We start from the raw sequence: 19,506 nt of genomic DNA, 5'->3' as shown, positions 1-19,506 counted from the left end.
ACTCATACACAGTCCTGGTATTGTCAAAGTGTGTGTGTTTGGCCTGTAATAGGCTTAATGTGTCTGCCCTCCACAGCCAGAGTCTCCAGAGCTGCCGGACTCCAATAATTGATCCTGTTTTCTCTCGGCCGCAGCAAGTATGTCAGGAATCCCTGCGCACCACTCCCGACTCCGAGGTGTCGTTCCACTGTGCCTGAGACTGCAAATTAGCTGTAATTGCCCTTTATTTTATTTTATTATACTATGTATTTCTCCTCATGTGAACTTCTTCTCGCCACCGTAAACATGGCGGCCTAATGAACACGTCACATGACACCCAGCTGTGAAGACGATCAGCCCGGGAGTGCAGTGTGTCACTTTTGTCAATGTCATGCCTCAAAGAAATAATATTTCAGGAAGCGTTTGAGGAATAAAGCAACCTGGTCTAGATGTTGACTCGGCCTCCGAATTCCTCAGATCTCAGTCCAGTGGAGCGTCTGTGCGAAGTGCTGGACAAACAAGTCCGATCCAGGGAGGCTCCTCCCCCCCCAACCTCAGGACTTGGAGGATCTGCTGCCAGATACCCCAGCACTCCTTCAAAGGTCCTGCAGACCTGCACAATATTAGATGGATCAGTGTTACGTTCAATAAAAGAGCTTCTACTGTGAGAAGAGGTTGCCAAACAAAACCCAACGTTGACTGTCAACACATTTCACTTCAGGTATCGGTTTTCCACGACTGAACAATAGTTAAAGTGTCTGCTAACTAAACATCAAGCCGATTTTAATGGTGCAAAATAAGGTGAAATGAAGCAAATCAGACTTGTGTCCATACGAGGCGTCTGCCTTCCTCTTCCTCCCTGGAGCGAAATCTTTTACTCCATCTTTAGCCCCATCATGTGCTCGACGGCACGCCACTTAGTGGCTGCTCTTTTGGCCGCAGCCCTCAGCTTTCTGACCTATTTCTGCGTTGGATGGCGGACAGTGGAGGAGCCCTCGGCTGCTGGGTGGCGTGGACGCTGCTGAACGCCAGAGGTGGCACAGTGAGACCCAGATAGCAGAGCAAAACGCGATGCTGTGACTTTCACGTCGTGGGATCGCCGTAACAGAACCGAGAGGGTCGCATCCTGCTGATGTTACAGCCTGACATCATGCGGTGAACGACTCTCAGACCGGCTGACCTACATCCCCGCTGCCGCCATCAGAGACACACCAGCCGACACAGGGTGTGTGACGAAGCTCAGGGTGTGTGGTCGGGTAAACTCCTGGATCAGTCCTGAAGGAATCTCCTCCTGTGTTCAGTCCTCGACCCGACACATTTCATGTTCCTCTGCTGTCAACTTTGACTTTCATTTGTCAGGAACTTCCCTCTGAGCGACCAATAAGGCTATTTAGATTAGATTCCAGCTGCTGCTGCTCTCAGACTGAATCGACAGGAAGTTTCCTCTTTTCCTACCACACACACACACACACACACACACACACACACACACACACACACCTGTACACTGGCTGTTTTTAGCTGTGTTTCATGTGTGTAGAAAGGCATTTCCTCTGTGGAACAACCCAAGAAGACTTGCCACTTTGCTGCTGCTTTCACAGGCACCATGTCTGAGGGTTTACTGAGTTTCATGACTGTCAGGAGTCGGCTTCTTTGCAATAGCACTTTGGAGTTACCTGGATTGCATGTACATTTCAGCATTTCAAGTGAAAACACATCATTTTTGCATTCTTGTTTCAGGAAAGAAATTCACACTGCAATGCTTTGCAAACCATCTCCGTTTACATGAAGCAGCAGAATTGCTGTAAAAGACGGGGCGACATGCCAGGAAAAATAATTATCTTGATTCATTTTTTTCATATTGTTCAACTTCGATTTCAATCAAAAAAAACCTTCTTTTTTTTTTCACGCCGCTCAACGTTGTGAAAACGTTCACCTTTATGAGTTAAACCAGGGTGTATGTGATTGACTGGGCTATAATCATCGTAGAAATTAGTACGGTGGCTCATGGTGGACAAAACTAACAGCCATTTAGTCATATGGCTTTTGTCACGCATATTTCTGCCATGTTTGATCAGTTAAATGGGCTCACAGCTGGTCGCTGCCATCCACCAGAGGTTTATCGCGATCACGAAGCTCGACCACATGATCGCCCAGCCCGAGCTGAAAGTGGCGTGCTTGTCACGCAGGGCAGCGAGCGGTTGGTTGCAGGGAACAATGCGCTCTAAACATAAACATTGACATAAACATGACTGCAAGGACAACTCCACTCTGGAGGCCGCCGTTTGGACGGACCATTTTTGAGCAGTCGTTAAAAAAAAAAAAAAAAAGACCTTGTTTCAATTTAGATATTTAGCGCCGTTCTACGGCTGCACGCTTCAGTCAGGGTGTGTAAGCAAGGCCACTGAGGTGCTGTAATGGTTGTGTGCAGAAACACACACACACACACACACTCACTCTGTGATGTGGAAGATGAGGGCTGCCCTGTGTGCTGCATTAACTCAGCAGAGTGAGATTGCGTCTGTCAGCGTTGTTTTGTTTACTACAGCAGGCCGTATCTCTTCCTGTGGTTGCATGGACAGAGAGGCCCAAATTACAGTCAGGGGGCCTCGCTTAAGCCGGTTATTTGTGTGCGCCTCGACCGGCTTGGTGTGTTTGTTTTCTTTTTTTTTTTTTTCTTCTTCTCCTGCTTTTCACGTCGGGACGTGTGCATGTATTTTGGCTCTCAGAGGAATCCTCAGAGAGGTCACGTCAGGTAGAAACACACAAAGCAGAACGGTGCTATCGGGTCGCGGTGCTCGTACGCCAGAGATGCTACATGCTGAACGTGATTAAAGCATGACTGATACACTCATTAAGAGCCAGCTGGAGTGTGTGGCGCTCGATTCCTGCACAGCACTGTGTAGATAGATACCATGAAAACTGTTGGAGTCGTGTGTAGCATCAGCTCATTGCCTTTGCATATCATTAGTATAAGAAGTATGAATGATGGTATTTATAGTTCTCATGTCAGTACTCAGTATCAGTAAGTATTGAACGGTACTGAAGTGGCATCGTTGCATCCCCAGTATGGCGCTTGATGCTGTCCAAATGCTGCTCAGAGTGGACAGCAGTTCAGTAGGAAGTGGTATTTAGTCAGAAAACCCGGGTCTCGGCGTTCGACCCTGCTGGGGTGTTATGGTCAGATGGAGGTCAGTGCAGCCCAGACATGCCTTCAGACCGTCTCCTTCCCTTCACTTTCCCCTTCTTCCTGCGCCACCGGCGCTCCTCTTCTTGTTTTCAAAGCGCTGCAGGAGGAGGAGAAAGCCAACTTCCTCCTTGGAATGGGTCCCAGGCTGCTGATGTCGGGGTTCGAGCCGCCGCTGACGGCGAGCTCGACCTTTACAGCGCTGCTTACTGGCCCTGCTCAGGGAAGGGTTTGTGTGTGTGTGTGTGTGTGTGTGTGTGTGTGTGTGTGTGTGTGTGTGTGTGTGTGTTTCACAGCCACACATTTGTTGTTGTTTGTGCTGCAGCCAGCTGAGCCTCTCTGCCATGATTCATGAGTTAAAGGTGCTCTCAGACGGCTCACTACCTCTCATTATGCTGACTTACTGCTGAACAGCAACAAGCTGAGATCAGCTGGAGAAGGATCAGCCGTCCTGTTAGCTGGGAGCCGCTCTGTTCCTGATTGGATCTGGGCTGAACATGTTTGTTTTGTTTTGTTTTGTTTTGTTTTGTTTTAATATTAGCACACTGTGTTGAGTTATTCTGTTTTGTAGCTTTCTTTCTTTTTTAATCATTTTAAGCTTTATTGGTCATTTTGACTTGGAGCTTTTTTTTTTGAGGTGGCTTTATTCTTGTGCTTTATTTGAGCTATATGTTGAGATATCTGCTTGTTTTAATGTTTCATCTAGTTGTTCCTATTTTTTGCTCAGTGTCTTTTTACACTAAGGCTTATTTTATTGTGCTTTGATTGGATTTCTTTGTTTCCTTGTGTTTTGTCAGTACTGTCTTGTTTGTTTCGATAATTTATTTTTTGAATTACTTCATGCTTTTCAGCCTTTTTTGGGGGTTTTTTCTGCTCGTTTGACCTCTATTTCTTATTTGATTTAAGGTTATTTTTTACCCCTGTAACTTAATTCGGAATTTATGTGGAATTTTGTGGATATTTCAGTTCGATTCAACTTTATTTAAACAGCGCCCAATACAATACATAGTCAATTCTGTGCACATTTACATAGGAAAAACCCAACCATTTAATTGTTTTTGATATTGTGAGAGGAGCAAAAGGGCAACAATCATTTGCTGTGAGTTTTTCTTGATGTCTTTGTGAAGCTGCAGTTTCTTATCTCCCCCTTTTTCCCCTGAACTTCCTCATCTTATCTGACCTCTCCCTTGTTCTTCCTCTGACCGCCGCTCCTTTCTCTTTACCCTCGTTTGTTGTGCCTCTGTCGTGGCCTGGCTTCCTCTCTTTCTTTAACCATTCATCTCCTCGTCCTCTGTTTCCCCGCCCCCCCAGAGGTCGTGGTGGAATACGATTACGACGCGCTCCACGATGACGAGCTCACCCTGCGACTGGGCGACGTGATCAAGAACGTGCGGTACTACGAGGAGGACGGCTGGATGGAGGGAGACCTCAACGGGAAGAGAGGCCTCTTCCCTGACAACTTCGTCAAGGTGAGAGAGGAGCGGCGGCTTTAAAGGGGGCGTGGTCAGACCCTCCCGGTTCCCCTGCCAGCAGGTTTTGACTCGGCGATGCGCGCTTGACGTACACTTCTACGCGTCAGTCCGCTGAGCTGCGATGGTAACCGGCGGTATAAATCACCCTGCCACAGACATCCACATTTAAAGGATTACCTTACGTCTGGTGATGGAGTCAAAAGTAGAAACCTCTGGAGTAGCGACGAATGACAGCGACCGGATTTCTCAATTTTTACCTGAATTTGCATGATCCGATTTCTCTTGACAGCTCAGAGTCGAAGGCGGAGTGTAGAGAGGAAGAAATCCTCTGATGGAAACACACTCAGAACATGAAATGAACTTGCCTGAGGTGCAAAAGCAGCGCCCAGCGCCACACTGACAGCTTGTAACAATCATTAATAATCATCTGTGATTGATTATTTTGTTCTGAAATGTATTGATTTCAGGTTACTGTCGGTGTTGCCAGGATTTTATGAATCGGTATGAGGAGGCGTGACTCAACCACGGAGTCGTACAGATGCCTCTTTGAGCCGTTAAGTTCGGTAAACTGCGCCGAGTGTTTGTCTGTGGAGCGGCGGTCTGTAATAATCCCCTGTCAGAATGGAGACGGGGTGTCAGGGGCGCTGCGGCGGCCGGGGTTTAGGACGTTCAGACGGCCGGCAGGTGACTCCGTCAAGCAGCCGCCTGCAGGTATTAGGCTGATGTGAGGAGCACAAAGAGGCAGGAGCAGACGGATTAGCCTGCAGACTCCTCTGTTCTCTGCGCTGTAATTACTTTGCTGACGGCGCTGCGGAGCTGAGGGGGACGGCGTTTCAGAGAGATCCTAATTGATAACTGAGTTCGGATTGGAGGATATTTATTTAATGCCATGAAGCCTCATTTCTACTCCACACGGAAACGATATGTGAAGCACCTTCGCACAGATTCTCTACACGTACGGAGCTGTAGCATGTAGCAGTCAGTCAGCCGGGCTTGTTTCTGAAGCTGTGCAGGGTCTCGGGTAGAAGTGAGTCGTCTGTCGCCCTGCCTCGGCGCTGCTTTAAGTGTTGTACTGTGAAATCTGTTCTCTCTGAAGACGCTCCACCTGTCAAAGCCTCGCCAGGTGAGTCACTGCGCTCGTACCTCCTCGGATGTCCTCACGTCTCTCTCGTCTCCCTCCTGTTTTTGCGCCATCTTCTAATCCTGCGTAGTGAGATAGGTAATCTGCTAAGCAGCCCTGGCCCAGTCACCGAGATTGGAGAGCTTAATCCTCTGAGGAGCCTGCTGGCTGTTGACCTTTGCTCCCGACAACGTTTTCAGCTGTGGTGATATGTAGAAGACATGGGAGGATCTGTAGATTTCTGTGTTTGTAGGTCTGATCAGGGGCTTCAGCTTCAAGTGACGTCCGCCACAGAGAAGCACTTTGACTTTCCCTTGACTAAGGGAACGAGCTTATTATGTTGAGAAGAGTTAAAACCTGCTGATTTCGAGAACCAGTTGTCACAAAGAGGTCGGGATTTATTCACGTGATTTATTCTTTTTGCGTTGGCGATGCTCATTAGCTGCAGGGAGATTAGAAATGTGTTAGCAAGCGCGTGCCCCCTGCAGTCCGGGTATTACCCTGATGTGTTGAGACTCGCCGTGGTGTCTGAAGCCCCCGTTTCACACCCAGATCAAGTGGTAGTTTAGTTCACGTTTGGCCAAGCTCCGAGCTTCACACCCTGAGTTTTGCAATTGATTGACTCAGTGCTGTGTTTAGTGGAAACTCTGTAGTTACTGTGTTGTAAAAAGGCTGGAGGACAACAGGAAGGTGTCTGTGGTGGTGTTACAGAGTATGATCGAGGCCAGAGGAGTCTCGCAGTACAGGGGCCTCGAACAGCCCAGTTTCATCCTGAGAAATTATTTTTTTTTAAAAAATCACTGTTTTCTTTGAAATGGTAACAGTTTCCTTGTTGGTTTGGTGGGCCGGATTGAAGCCTCATGAGAGCCAATTTCAGCCCTCTGGCCTTATGTTTGACACCCCTCATACAGGCTCTACAAAAACGGTCATGCTTGCACATTTTCCAAATTTAATGTGGTTTTTCTGAACAATTTCCCAAAAATACCACAGACTTCTTTTTTTTTTTTTTTCAAACGTAGAGAGCAAAATCAGTCTTGACAAAAATGCAGACTGAGTTTCAATGTAGAGGTGTCAAACATAAGGCCTGTGGGCTGAGACAGGTCCGCAAGAAAGAAAACATTTGAGAAAACATTTTTTGGACATTTGACTGTATTTTCCAACAGAAGGTTTCATGAGAATTGGCTTTATCTTGAAAACAGAGACATTTTAATCACATATACTTTGCACCAAAAAAAAAAAAAGTGTTTGACACCTCTGATAGAAGAGGTGAAGATCTTTTCCAGTTTCCTGCCTCATCAGAAGACTCATTTTTAAGGAGCTTGAGGAGAAGGCGGCCCGTGTTTTACTCGGTTGCAGGCACAGTCAGATAAACATCAGTGTGATGACTGCGCTGTACACGTGGTCACACACTCTAAATGTCGAGCGGTGAGGTTTTCACGCGCTGACAGGTGACGGCTCCACCCAGCATCCTCGTGCTTTTGGTCTGTTCTTGGGTATTTGGTTTTCCGGTCCTCTTTTCTATAGAAAACGCTGGTGGTCGTGCAAGGGTTAGGCAGAGTGCACGAGTCGAGTGTTTTGTAGCTGCAATGCCAGAACAAACTGGAACGTGCTTAGGCCTGTGCAGCAAGAGGTATGGGACCAACGTAGGAATTCATTCTATAGCCTTTTGCTCAACCCTCAACCGCTGCACCTAAGGGCTAAAGTGTTATTTTGTTTTGTTTACACCAGCGGCAGCCAAACTGTTTTTGCACCACGGACCGGTTTCGAGCAACATAATTGCAGGACTTGGCAGTTTAAGCGTTGACAGTCGCCCAGAATAGCAATCTCGCTTAGTCGTCTGTCCGAGCGAGACTTTGGTCCCCGCAGAAGTAATGAATACATCAACGCCGACACGCGCTCACATGGAGGCACAGAGCTGAACTTCCTCTCCCAGCGGAACTGCCGAGTCAGCGCGGCTGACGCAGGACGGGAAGGTTTAACTGCTGTTATCTAACAGTGAGTTAGCTCCCGCTTTGGAGCGTTCAGCCTTCAGGACCACGTTCGGCTCATTTACCTGCGTTTTCACGGCGTCTCGGAGTTTTTCTCCGTCCGGCAGAGAGCTCTCAGAACGCCTGTCACGGTTCAGGATGTGTCTGAGCTGACCAGAGGGGAAGTTACAGTCGTCTTGCAGCTCTGTTCAAAATAGACGGTTAAAAGTGAGAAATCGTGTTAAAATTAGACATTTCAGCAGCACCATGAGTGTTTCTAACCACATTTCTGCATGAATTAGTCGAATTGGCCTCACTTTCCGGCCGCGGAGTAGGTGCAACAGGGTTTGTTCCGTCTTGCTGCGGTGCTCATTTCTTTATCTTCCAGCCTGGTTCCGTCGGCACTGACGTGACATGGCTTAAATGTCTGATCTGTTTGTGATAAAGCTTCTGTTGACAGGGGAGATGGCTTCTGTTACAAAGTCCAGTCCAGACTGCAGAAGAGTTGATATCTCTCCATTCTCGGCCTCGGACGGTATTAGAGTTTTGTGTCAGGATTCCCAACGCCAAAATCATTTTAATGATCAATATTAAGTGAATGATATTATGCAAGTGAGTTCAACAGCTTTCTGAACTCACACATGAGGATCCTGTCAGTTATCCATGTTAATGATTCTACCGATCGTCAAAATTCACAGTGATCAATTAATCTGTTGTGTTTTGATCTCATTGGATGGTAGAATCGTGCTTTGTCCCAGCCCTGCTCCTTTCATCGCTCCTACTGTGTCAACCACACTTTGACTGTAGACTTGGTTTGGCCAAGGCGTGAACAAGACAAAGGTTAATGACTTCCTTCTACTGTCACACCTGGATCCCGACCAGCCGAGGCTGGCTCTAAAGCAGGGTTCTCTCCTCGGTACTTGGATGGAAAGAGCAGAAAAGACCATGTGGGAGTCCCTCCAGAGGAGCGCTGCTCCTCCAGCCACTCCGACTGTCTCCCTCCTCCGAGCAGGTCCTCAGCTCCAGCCCATGCTATGTGGACTTTGTCCCGTCGTCCGGGACTTTCCTCGGCTCACATTAGCTTTTTATTTCCAGCCCCGGCGGCGTGACGTGATGGGAGTCATTAGCGGCGAGTGGGCTGAAAGTGGCACAGAGCTGCATCGAGCCGTGATCGTGTTGCCATAGTTATGGTATATTTAGTGTCCCGTTTGCTCTCTGCTGCATCCTATTGTCACACATTTCCCTTCGCCTGATGTAATGTGAGAGTGATACAGCCGTTCTCACGTCCTCCCTACACATTGCCTGCATTGTTACGCTCTCGGTCACATACCTCCATTGTTGTTTGCTCCCGATGCTAAGTATGTTCAATATGTCGTCTCTTTGTTCAATATGTCAGGTTTCTGTATTGAACATGTCAAATATATAAAATGTATGTATTAAGTATCTTAAATATGTAAAGTTTCTATATTAAATGTATTTCCTTATCAATTATGTTAAAGCAACACTAAGGAACTTTCAGTTTTCGTTGATTTTGGCGGCGCCAGTGGACAAAAGCGGTAGCGTTTTGCCTGACCGAATACTACAGTTCCCATGAGGACTAGCGCGTGGTGTCGTAAATTGCTGCTCCTGGTGGGCATGCTGTCGGACTGAACTCGCCTTCATTTGTTTCCAGTGGCTGTGTGAAGGATGGATAGCGACGAGGTAGTGAATCTAAATTAATCTAATGGTGGCTAAACAATGTTATATCATGATGTGACGCATGCCGTAAAGCAGTTTGCACATTTGGAGCTTTTTAGTGTGCAGGTTTCCTGCCACCCTCCTCACAGCTGCTCAGTCCAAGTGAAAGCAATACTGACGCCCTTAGCCCGTCACAGAGGGGTCATTCAACTAGTTGTAAGTCGAAGTATCATCACAAAAGATATTAAAATGTTTTATTAAGGTTGAAAAGTTCCTTAGTGTAGGTTTAAATATGTGAAGTGTCTATACTAAATATGTAAAATCTTCATGTTGAATATGTGAAATATGTAAATTTCCAAATTTAAATTTATCAAATGTGTTAAGTTTCCATGGTAATTATGTAAGATATGTGAAATAGCTGTATTCAATATCGGAAATATTTGAAGAGTCTGGATTAAATATATGAAATATGTGAAGTTTTCATGTCAAATATATAAAATTCCTAGATTAAATACATGAAGCAGTTACATTTTTTCATGTTGAGTATGTTTTAAAGCGTCCTTGTGAAATGAGGATTAAGGAATATGAATAATTTGCAAAACTGAAGTATCCTTTAAAGTATAACTTTTGTTTAGAATATTTCCTAGTGCTTGAATGGAGCTGATTTTATTGATATATATATATATACACACACACATATAATGTGTGTGTGTGTGTGTGTGTGTGTGTGTGTGTACACAAAACAGAAATGCAAGCTGTGTTGACAATACACAGAGAAATTGTCAATATCCTCCATGGGTCTGTGTTTTGTTGTAACGCGCCGCTCATCCAGTTGTTCCTGCGGCTTTGAAGTCGACCTTTGTTTTCTGTCTGTTAATATTTCAGGAGGTGAAGAAGGAGTCCAAAGAGGTGAAAGAAGCCAAGAGTGAGACTAAAGAAGAGAGCGCTCCTCCGGTGAGGAGGGAGAAGACTTCAGGGAACGTGGCCAACCTGGTCCAGAGGATGAGCACCATCGGCATCCCCACCGGCGGCTTCCACCCTCACCCGCCCGCCGCCTCCAAGAGTAAGAACATATAACACCATCTATACCAACCTTATTATTTTCAGCAGGTCTGATGTTTTTGTGAATGTTTTTTTTACAATATTGCAGTGTAAATGTCTGACTTTTCGGAAACAAAAGCTCAAAAATTAGTTTCAAGTTTCCACTTGAAATGTAGTCAAACACGTCTTTGTAAAAACCGGCCTGGAACCTGCATGGTCATTTTGATAATTCATTTATCTGGCGATTGTTTTTATGATTGTTTGGTTGATTGTTTAAAAAAAAAAGAGCAACATTGTTGTACTCCTGTGTAAGGCCAGTCCATTCATGCAAAGTTTGCATTTACGTCTTTTTGTGGATTTAGTGTGAAGTTTTTTTCCATACTTCTGTTTGAGGCGGAGCATCAGATAGGAACCTTCACCATCTGTTTTTAAAGATACTGTTCTCAAGGCCCATTTTCACTCCTTGACTTTAAACCCAGCTTTTGACACTCTACTCCTGTTTGTCATTGTTTTATTGACTGCACGTCATGCTTTTGGGTTTTTTGTCTATTTATGTGCAGCACTTTGTCGCAGCAGTGCACTGAGTGGAGTTGTTTCTTGAAGCTTACACCAGCCGCCTCCGCCATCTTGCTGAAGCACGAGACAAACAACAAGGCAAACTGTTGGCTTTTGGCTGCAATAACAGCAATGGGCTGTTAACAGCAATTATTTTTATCATGAGTTAGTTGTTTCAGCCCTATTAGCAGCTATAACCGGTTCCGGTTTTAAATCGAATTTGAAAGTTTTTCTTTGTTGTAACATATGAGATGAAAATATCTATATATTTGAAAAACTTCAAAACTTACTATAATCTCAACATGAAGCCAATTTCAATATGTGTAAATGTAGGAGAGTTAGAAATAGGCATTATATCATATGTGACGGCAGACTCGGCAAACAGAGCGCTGTTGAAATGCTGGGAATCAGCACTCGCACCTCTTTTCTTTGCTTGCTCAGCGAGTTGAGTCCTCATAGGACGGCTTCCTCACGAGGCACGGCCGTCGATCACACCTCCCACTCGCTGTGTTTACACCTATCCCAGTTCCCACACACACACAACACACACTCCCCCCTCTCCAACCGCTTGCCTTCGACATTCCAGACACAACCCCTTCACATTTGATTAAAGCATAAACACACACACCGATGAGTTGACTAACCGGCTCTCGTCCCCTCCCACAGAGCCGAAGAAGAGACAGTGCAAAGCGCAGTTCGACTACCAGCCGGTGAACGATGACGAGCTGGAGCTCAAAGTGGGAGACATCATAGACATCACCGAAGAGGTACCGTTCATGCTCTCATCTGTAAATGCTCTAATCTGAAACACACACATACACACACACACACACACACACACACACGCACACACACATCAGGGGGAACTGACACCCTTTCTCTTTTGTTCTGTCGTGGCAAAGCAGATAACGAGGCTTCGTATTTCCAACAGCCTGTTGAAAATGTTGACGTTTCAGTGACTTTGGAACTGCAGACTTACATATTTCATTTGGATTTGTGTGGAAGATGCTCTGAGCAGTGGCTGGTTACACCACCAGCAAGTCACAACAGGTTGACTTGAACAGGACGACCTTCAAGTACTGCCAGAGAAAAGGCTCGAAGAAGAGACATATGCAGGTTTTAAAGGCTGAATGTTGGCGAAGTTTGTAGTTAGTTGCAGAACAGGCTTTATGCTGACGATACACTGCTTTATATAGGTGGTGTATAGCCTTCCCAGCGCCGTGCTGTTTCAGCGCAGCGTGAAGGTTCACAGTGAAACTGCTTCTTCGTTCACACCTCAGCCTCACAAGTCTGTATTCAGAACAGAAACAAATGTGTTTGAGTGATGCCCTGTTTGCTCTGTGGCCCAGGTGGAGGAAGGCTGGTGGAGCGGCAGCTTGAACGGAAAGTCCGGACTGTTCCCCTCCAACTTCGTCAAAGAGCTGGACCCCATGGCCGACGACGGCGAGTCCAACGACGCCCCGGCAGAAGAGACTGGTAAGACACGGGGGGAGGCCGCCGTGAGCAGCTTCGTTTCCAAATGTCAGAAAAGGAGAACAGGAATGTTGTGTTGGGTGAGGCAGTTGGTGGCCTGATAGCAAAACAAACTTTCTGGCACAAGTTGTATTTTTCTGTACTAGTTTGTATCGTCCTCCCTCAGCCTACAGGCAACGTGCAAGTGTCATATCATAGTCTGGTGCTTTTTTAGATAAATGCTTTAAGGCAAATATTCCACTAGAAGTCTATATGCACAGCCGGTAAAGTTCTTCTGATTCACGGCTGCTTCCTGTCTTCCAGGAACCTGATAACAGTTCTGCTGGTTTGTCTTTTCATTGACAGTAAAAGTGTTAACTGTGTTCCACTCATCTGAGTAGTTGTTGAAGGTGTAAATGACTCTTCAGGTTTGATTTCTGAGTTTGTAAAACTTTTCACACTTCGATTTAATAGCCAAGTTTCAACACACTCTACATGTTTAAGTGATTTCCTGAACCGGGAAGTGCAGCGTCAGCAAACAGCGTGGCGTCATGCTAACGTTTAGCACTGTGAATAAACAGTACATTCAGTAAAGGAGTTCTGAAAAGTTATAGATTGTCTTCAGGTCATTTTTGTTAGATTTTCTCATTAAACTTCACCCATTCAGACTAGTTTAACTAAGGTAAAAACGCATTGAGTCAATCATCAGCCTGTTTTTACAGTAGACCCAAGGCAGTGATCTTCGCTCTACTCTCTACATGCAGACAAGACAGCAGGCCGAGGGATTCCTATTTAACTTGTAGCTAAACGCCATCCTCCTCTGTCTGTTCCATCTCCTCACCAGACGGAAGTGCGGTGGACGGCAGTGCCACCCCGACATCCCCTCCGCCCTCCTCCGGGAACGGAGTCATCGCGCAGCCCAAGAAGATCCGAGGCATCGGCTTCGGAGACATTTTCAAAGAGGGCTCGGTCAAACTAAAGGCCCGACTGCCCAGCCCTGACACGGAGGAGAAGAAGGAGAAGGTCAGTGATCAATGACCCAGGCCGATAGACGGATAAGTTACATCGACGTGCAAGATACCAGATAAGGAGCGGTCAGTTCAAAAGTGCTAGATGAGCAGCAAAATGCAGAAGAAACATTTAATATGGTTACAGTAAGACAGCAAATCTAGGAAGACGTGGAAACTGAGCCACCACTGCACAAGAAGAGGTTCCTGTAAAATATAATTAGCTTTTATCGAAGATTAAGAAGAGGAGCAGGAAGCAGCAGAGACATCAGAAAGCTGAGTCAGCTGACAGAAAATGAATCGGTAACTTCTCACCGAGTGGGGAAACAGTCATGGACGGTGTTGTAAATCGAGGTGCTTGTCCGGGACTCATAAAGATGAGTCCATGCAGATTAGCTCTCTATTCAGTTTTGACCTACTTTTTTTTTTTTTTTTCCAATGACATCTAGTATTTATGCCCTTTCTGCTGCTGCTCAGACTTGACCTGATGTTGCCTCGGTTAGATAAGCCCCCGAGCAGCTGAATTGCTGTGTGATTGTGCAGTTTGGCCTGATTAAAGAAGGCGTCAGGACAGTTCATCACCTTCATCACACTGCTTATCTTTGTTTTCTCCCATTATTTCATTTGCTCCAGTTCAGACTGACTGACTGAACTGTGAGACATTCAGAAACACAGAATCTACTTGTGTAAACACACTTTTTGGTTAAAATTTGAATGATTTTCTCTGTTTTTTCTCATAAAAATTGAATCAATGTTAGTGCCATTTTACATTCATACTCAAGAAAACCGAGTTTCTACATTAAATACAATTATTTATCTTTATTTTAGAACGCTCTGCATGAATTGATTTTGAAACAGATGCATGTGTAGACACTAGACTTTAGCTTTACTAATATGTGCAGAATTTCCAGGAGTGTGTTTTTCTCAGGAGTTAACGTTTTCCTAAAGTTGTACTGTCAGTTTGAAAATAGGGCTGTCACGATATCAAATTTTCTCTTCACGATAATCATGACCAAAAAATATCACGATAACGATATTATCACGATATCAGCAAATAATTAACTAATAATGGTACATTCAGATTCATCTTTAATTTTATTTTTGTTTGTTTTCTCTGTTTTCCCAGATGAATTACATTCAGAACACCTGTCAAATAAGGTGTTGAAACAATATGAGAACAGTAACTGTACAACTGCATACAAAAAGTGCAGTTACACTCAACTAATTAAAATCTGATAAACTGATTAACAGAGGATCCACACGCAGAGGCTTAATTTACGTAGGGCTGGTGGGTTATGAAAACCCACGCGGACCCTCTTGGGTTGAAATCCTGTCCCACCACCACACTGCCGAGAATTTTTGTTTGTTTGTTTGTTTGTTTAAATCCGAGGCGGAATGAGCGCAGCAGCTGCTTCTCTCCAGTCAGAGGCGCCGCTACTGGCTCGGGCCCCGAGCTGAAGGGGGCCCCGACAGACGGCGGATATCAGCGACACAACTTGAAACCCACCGCATACATTACAATGACACGTCTGGAACCTACCTAATGGGGCCCCACTACTACCCGGATGGGTGCAAAATCTGCTTATAATTACAAGATTAACAAAATCATTTGTGGATAGCAGAGACAAGGCATTTGTATGTAACTGAAGAATGACAAGTCATATGTCTACTGAACAATCACGGGGATATTTTTCTTTTTCTGTTTCCATTCTCTGCTTATGGCAGATTTTTATGAAGCTCGGCATTTCTTGCAAATTGGCGTGTCGTCAAACTTGTCCGCTTCCACTTTTAGGAACCCAAAAAACTCCCACACCACCGACTTCACTTTTTTCGGGTGAGGATAGAGCGTCTCGCTGTCGTTGTCGGCCACCGCCGACGTGTTTAGTTCACTCGTGACGCTCGCTAACTGGGAGCCGCGCTAGCTAGCAGCTGTGCGGCTACCGCTGCTCTGCTGTGTTTATATGAGAGGGGAGGGGGAGAGGTGGGGTGCTGCAGGAGGGAGAGAAGCAGGGCGGAAGAACAGGAGCGGATTTTGAAAATACACTTCAACACGTTTCAAGTGGCTCTACATTCTCTATGCGATATTATCATGTGCGCATTTTGAAATTTCATTTTTTAATATCACGATTATCGTCAATACCGGTTTACCGCGACAGCCCTATTTGAAAACAAATCCTCCAATTTTTATCTGTATTTGTTCAACAACATGACACACTTGACAGCATGATGCTTCCGCCACCATGCTTCACTGTTTCATTGCACTTTTTAAAGAAAACAAACATTTGTTTTTTTTTTATTGTCAAATATTGAAGTTACTTTGACCACGATTCCATTTGTGAAAGCAGAAGGCATCTGTTGATACTATTTTTTGTTGTTGTTGCTGTATGCAGGCCGCTACAGCCACGTTAGACTCCTGGGGAAAACAGCTCGTTTTGGGATGTTTAGGATATCATCAAACGAGGAAAAGACACTGAAGCAGACTATGGGAAGCCCTTGTTGAAGCAGCTGACACAGGATCTGCTGTGGTGGATGTTAACTGCTGTATTGTGACTGAAGCAGTGGGCTAAACCAGCGTAGTTCTAAACCTCTCCCCTTTTTCCTCCTCTCTCTTCTTCACACACTTTCCACCACTAACTCAGCTTCCCTCAGTCTCCTCGACTCCCCACGACATGTCGCATGCTCTCACGCGCCCCCCCTCCTCCTCCTCCTCCTCCTCCTCCTCCTCCTCCTCCTCCTCCTCACAGCCCTGGATTATCTTCATTTGGCCTCAGCCAGCCCATATAATCCACTCACCGCTCTCTGGCCTCTGACTTCCTTCTCTGCCACTTCAGAAAAGTTTGCCATCTCTCCCGCAGTGTTGTCTGCAAGCGCTGCTGCACAACAGTCAAACTTTTCTTAACGTCCTAAATCGTCGTCACATCTTAAGAGCTCGCCGCGGGACGTCTCTCGAAGCACTGGGAAGCCACGAGCCCTCTGACCCGTCCGTCCCGCTCTAACCTCATGATTAACAGCACCGTTCATCAAACATCAGACGCGTCCACTCATTTCAGCTCAGACTCAGGCCGTCTGACAGACGAGATTCCTTCCACCCATGTCCAGTAAAGCATTGCCATTTGTATGGTTTGCTTCATTTTAGCCAATCCCATCATTACCATCTGCCGCAAAGCCCGCCCATCCCAACACGACAGACTCGCAGAAAGCCGATGGGGACAGCAAATCCAAAGGTAGGACTCCAGAGTTTGAGTATGACGACAAAACTGAATACCCCGGGTCCCAGCCAGCCATTGGAGATGGGCTAGATTGAGTTACTCTCATGAATGGTCCAAATCACATCAGATCTTCATGCAAGTCGGTAATTATCAGCCATCTTTCCTTGGAATCACCCAGGTCCCTCTTTACAAAACGTTTTCAAGTGAAAATGCAAAGCTTTCAATCAATCAATGAAACTATAACACCCATTCATACCAAAGGGAGACGTGGTATGGCTGGTTTCTGAAAATGCTTGGAGAAAGCGCTACTCCAGCGAATGCCCACCGTAGCTGGAGTAACTAGTTCTTCTGCACATGCTCGGTAAATAGACAGTAACAGTGTTTTCCTCCAGAATGTCGTGACTCCCAGTCCAGATTCTCCTGGACTTGCTGGTTTGGTAGCTTTGTAGTTGACAGTCAGTCATAACTACAATCCAGCGGATGTCTGTGTACTCCACTGTTAATGTTTATAATGTATTGTTCATTATAAAAGCAAGCAACAGCACCCAAGTTGAACAAGTTGAAGCTAAACCCTGAAAAAAAAAGAAAGGCACGGGACTTTTCATCATATAAAGTGTCTTATTCTTATTTTATCTAATGCTGATGAGGCTTATCTCTTATCCAAGACCCAAAGATGGAACGCCGCTGAGCTTTGAGAAGCGTTGTGAGCTTCGACACGCTTACATGAAGATCTGATCAGGTTTTGTTGGCCCGTTCAGGCAGAGACCCCCCCCACAGGGGCTCAGTTTGTCAGTAGAGGCGAGATTCGTCTTCAGCCTGAGATTCTTCTCGGATCGCCCCTGAAGATGGCCGGTAGCCGGGTGCATGTGTGCAGTGTGTTTGTGCACGTAAACCTCTGTGATAGATGCCATTGTTCTGGTTCCCTCAGCGAAAGAGTACTGTAAGGTCACGTTTGCGTTTGAGGCCAAGCACGTGGACGAGCTGAGCCTGAAAGTGGACGATATCATCCATATACTGACCAAGGTAAGCCTCCATGTGCAGATGTAGCCGTGGCAGCGGTGACGAGACGCAGCAACAACATAATAATGAGACGGGACTGACGGCGTGCGAGCGCAGCATGAAGTGGACGAGCCTGTTGGATTACCTGTGGCTAATGGCAGCGTTTGGCTCAGAACCTGTCAAAACTTCTCCCGACTCCGGTCTCACCGGATCGCATTTCTGTAGCAAGATAAGGATGAATGTTTAATCTGGCAAGTTATTAGATCTCTTCTAAGCGTTTCGATAAAATCCGGTTTGTTCCTTATTGAGCGAGCTCGAGGTGTGTACAGCCGCGCAGTGAGGCGCATTAAATCTATTGATCTGGTGTCACCAGAGGACGATCAAAGTGTCTCATCTCCAGATGAAGAAGTGACGTCATTTATATGTGACAAGATGAGCAAAGTGGAAATACAGCCCGGTGCTAAATCACTGCTTCAAATACAGCTCCACGTGATCGATAATCGATTCGTCTAAGGCTGCCGTTAACACGTTTTCAATTAAATAACGCAAAACTTTGTTTCATTTGATGTGAACATGACGGTTGTGCTCGGAGCCACTGGAAATGCTACTTTTTAAAATAGTCTCCAGAAGAGAACTTATTGTTTAACTAGTTATTTATTTACGTAGTTATTTAGTTTGTATTTAATTATTAAAAAAAAAAAAAATCAATTTCCAGAAAGAAATTCTCATTATAATCCTATATTGTTTCTGTTGTTTATAGCGTCTTGTTGTCTGTGTGTTTTCATTACAGCACCCGGTCGTAGCCTAGCATGCTAGCCATGTTGTTTTCAGCATTTCTGTTGTTGCTGTGTCAACAGGCATCATTTCCCAAAACCTTTCTGAAATGAAAATACAAAAACTAGGGGTGGGAAATGCAAACTAACTTTTTTTAAAAAACATTTTCTCCCACCCCTAAAACTTCTATCATTTGTCCTTAAACAGATTCATTCTTTCCAATTCGCCGTTCAGTGTTTTGCTGACGTTACGATTCCCAGAATGCACCTCCCGTCTCCTTCATACCTTGTCGAGGCGTTCACAAACAAAGAGGTTCCACTTCAGGGCGTGTTCGCACTCGCCAGGTTCGTTCGCCTCGTGAGTGAACTCTGCCGAGATTTTTCACAAACAAAGCAGATCAAAAGCCGTCCGCAGCGGGTTTTCCGTGCGCGTGGAGGTGATCCTGAACGCACCACGGGCCTGAATGAGTTTCTCCCCCTGCACTGACTTCTTCTGTTCTTCTACCAGCAGAATTAGAGAAATCTGGAATACAATGTTAAAGAACTGTCAGACAAAGGCTGAAACACCCACTCCTTTCTTCTTCTTCTTCTTTCCTTTTTCTTGTTTTTTATAATCCTACAGCCGTAAAATCTGAATAAACCCAGTAATTCATAACAATCGGCCCATCATGCAGCTCTGCTGTGGAGGTTTGAAGGTTTTCCTTCCGGCACTATGTTTAAAAAGGAAAAAAAAAAAAAAAAGGTATAATTTAATCCAAATATAATACCCTGTGTCAGTCACGGCCTGAGAAATGGCACTCCAGGCGCGAACACAAACTCGATGTCAGCCGAAGTGAGTCACTGGCAACCAGCGTGGCAACATTTCAGCTCGTCCCGCTCTTCTGTTTCGTCATCTGTTGAGGGGTTTATTACTGAAACCTTCATGTTGTCATTCAGTAAACCATTACAGGTGACTCACACTCACACAGCTGAGTCAGTGCAGCAGAATAGCAGAAGCTTCTGTTTTGGTGGTGTGCTGCCATCTAGTGGTGCCTGGAGGGAACTGCGCCATGTTTGCATCTGTGCTGC

General features: G+C 45.5%; 1 protein-coding gene across 3 annotated transcripts in view; it reads left to right on the top strand.

Moving 5' to 3' along the window:
• Nucleotides 1–19,506, top strand: part of cd2ap (CD2-associated protein) — a 41,998-nt gene that overhangs the window by 7,484 nt on the left and 15,008 nt on the right. For 2 of the 3 annotated variants that reach the window (XM_030110355.1, XM_030110354.1), the window contains exons 2-8: nt 4,478–4,635; nt 10,288–10,465; nt 11,665–11,765; nt 12,348–12,474; nt 13,295–13,473; nt 16,594–16,681; nt 17,595–17,689. In XM_030110355.1, the coding sequence (XP_029966215.1) occupies nt 4,478–4,635; nt 10,288–10,465; nt 11,665–11,765; nt 12,348–12,474; nt 13,295–13,473; nt 16,594–16,681; nt 17,595–17,689 (926 nt within the window). The remainder of the gene's footprint in view (nt 1–4,477; nt 4,636–10,287; nt 10,466–11,664; nt 11,766–12,347; nt 12,475–13,294; nt 13,474–16,593; nt 16,682–17,594; nt 17,690–19,506) is intronic. The other variant, XM_030110356.1, reaches the window with a different exon arrangement.

The sequence above is a fragment of the Salarias fasciatus genome, chromosome 15 (genome assembly GCF_902148845.1).
Source record: "Salarias fasciatus chromosome 15, fSalaFa1.1, whole genome shotgun sequence".
Lineage (NCBI taxonomy): Eukaryota > Metazoa > Chordata > Actinopteri > Blenniiformes > Blenniidae > Salarias > Salarias fasciatus.
Note: the sequence above shows the minus strand (reverse complement) of the source record. Positions and strands in the feature narration are given on the sequence as shown.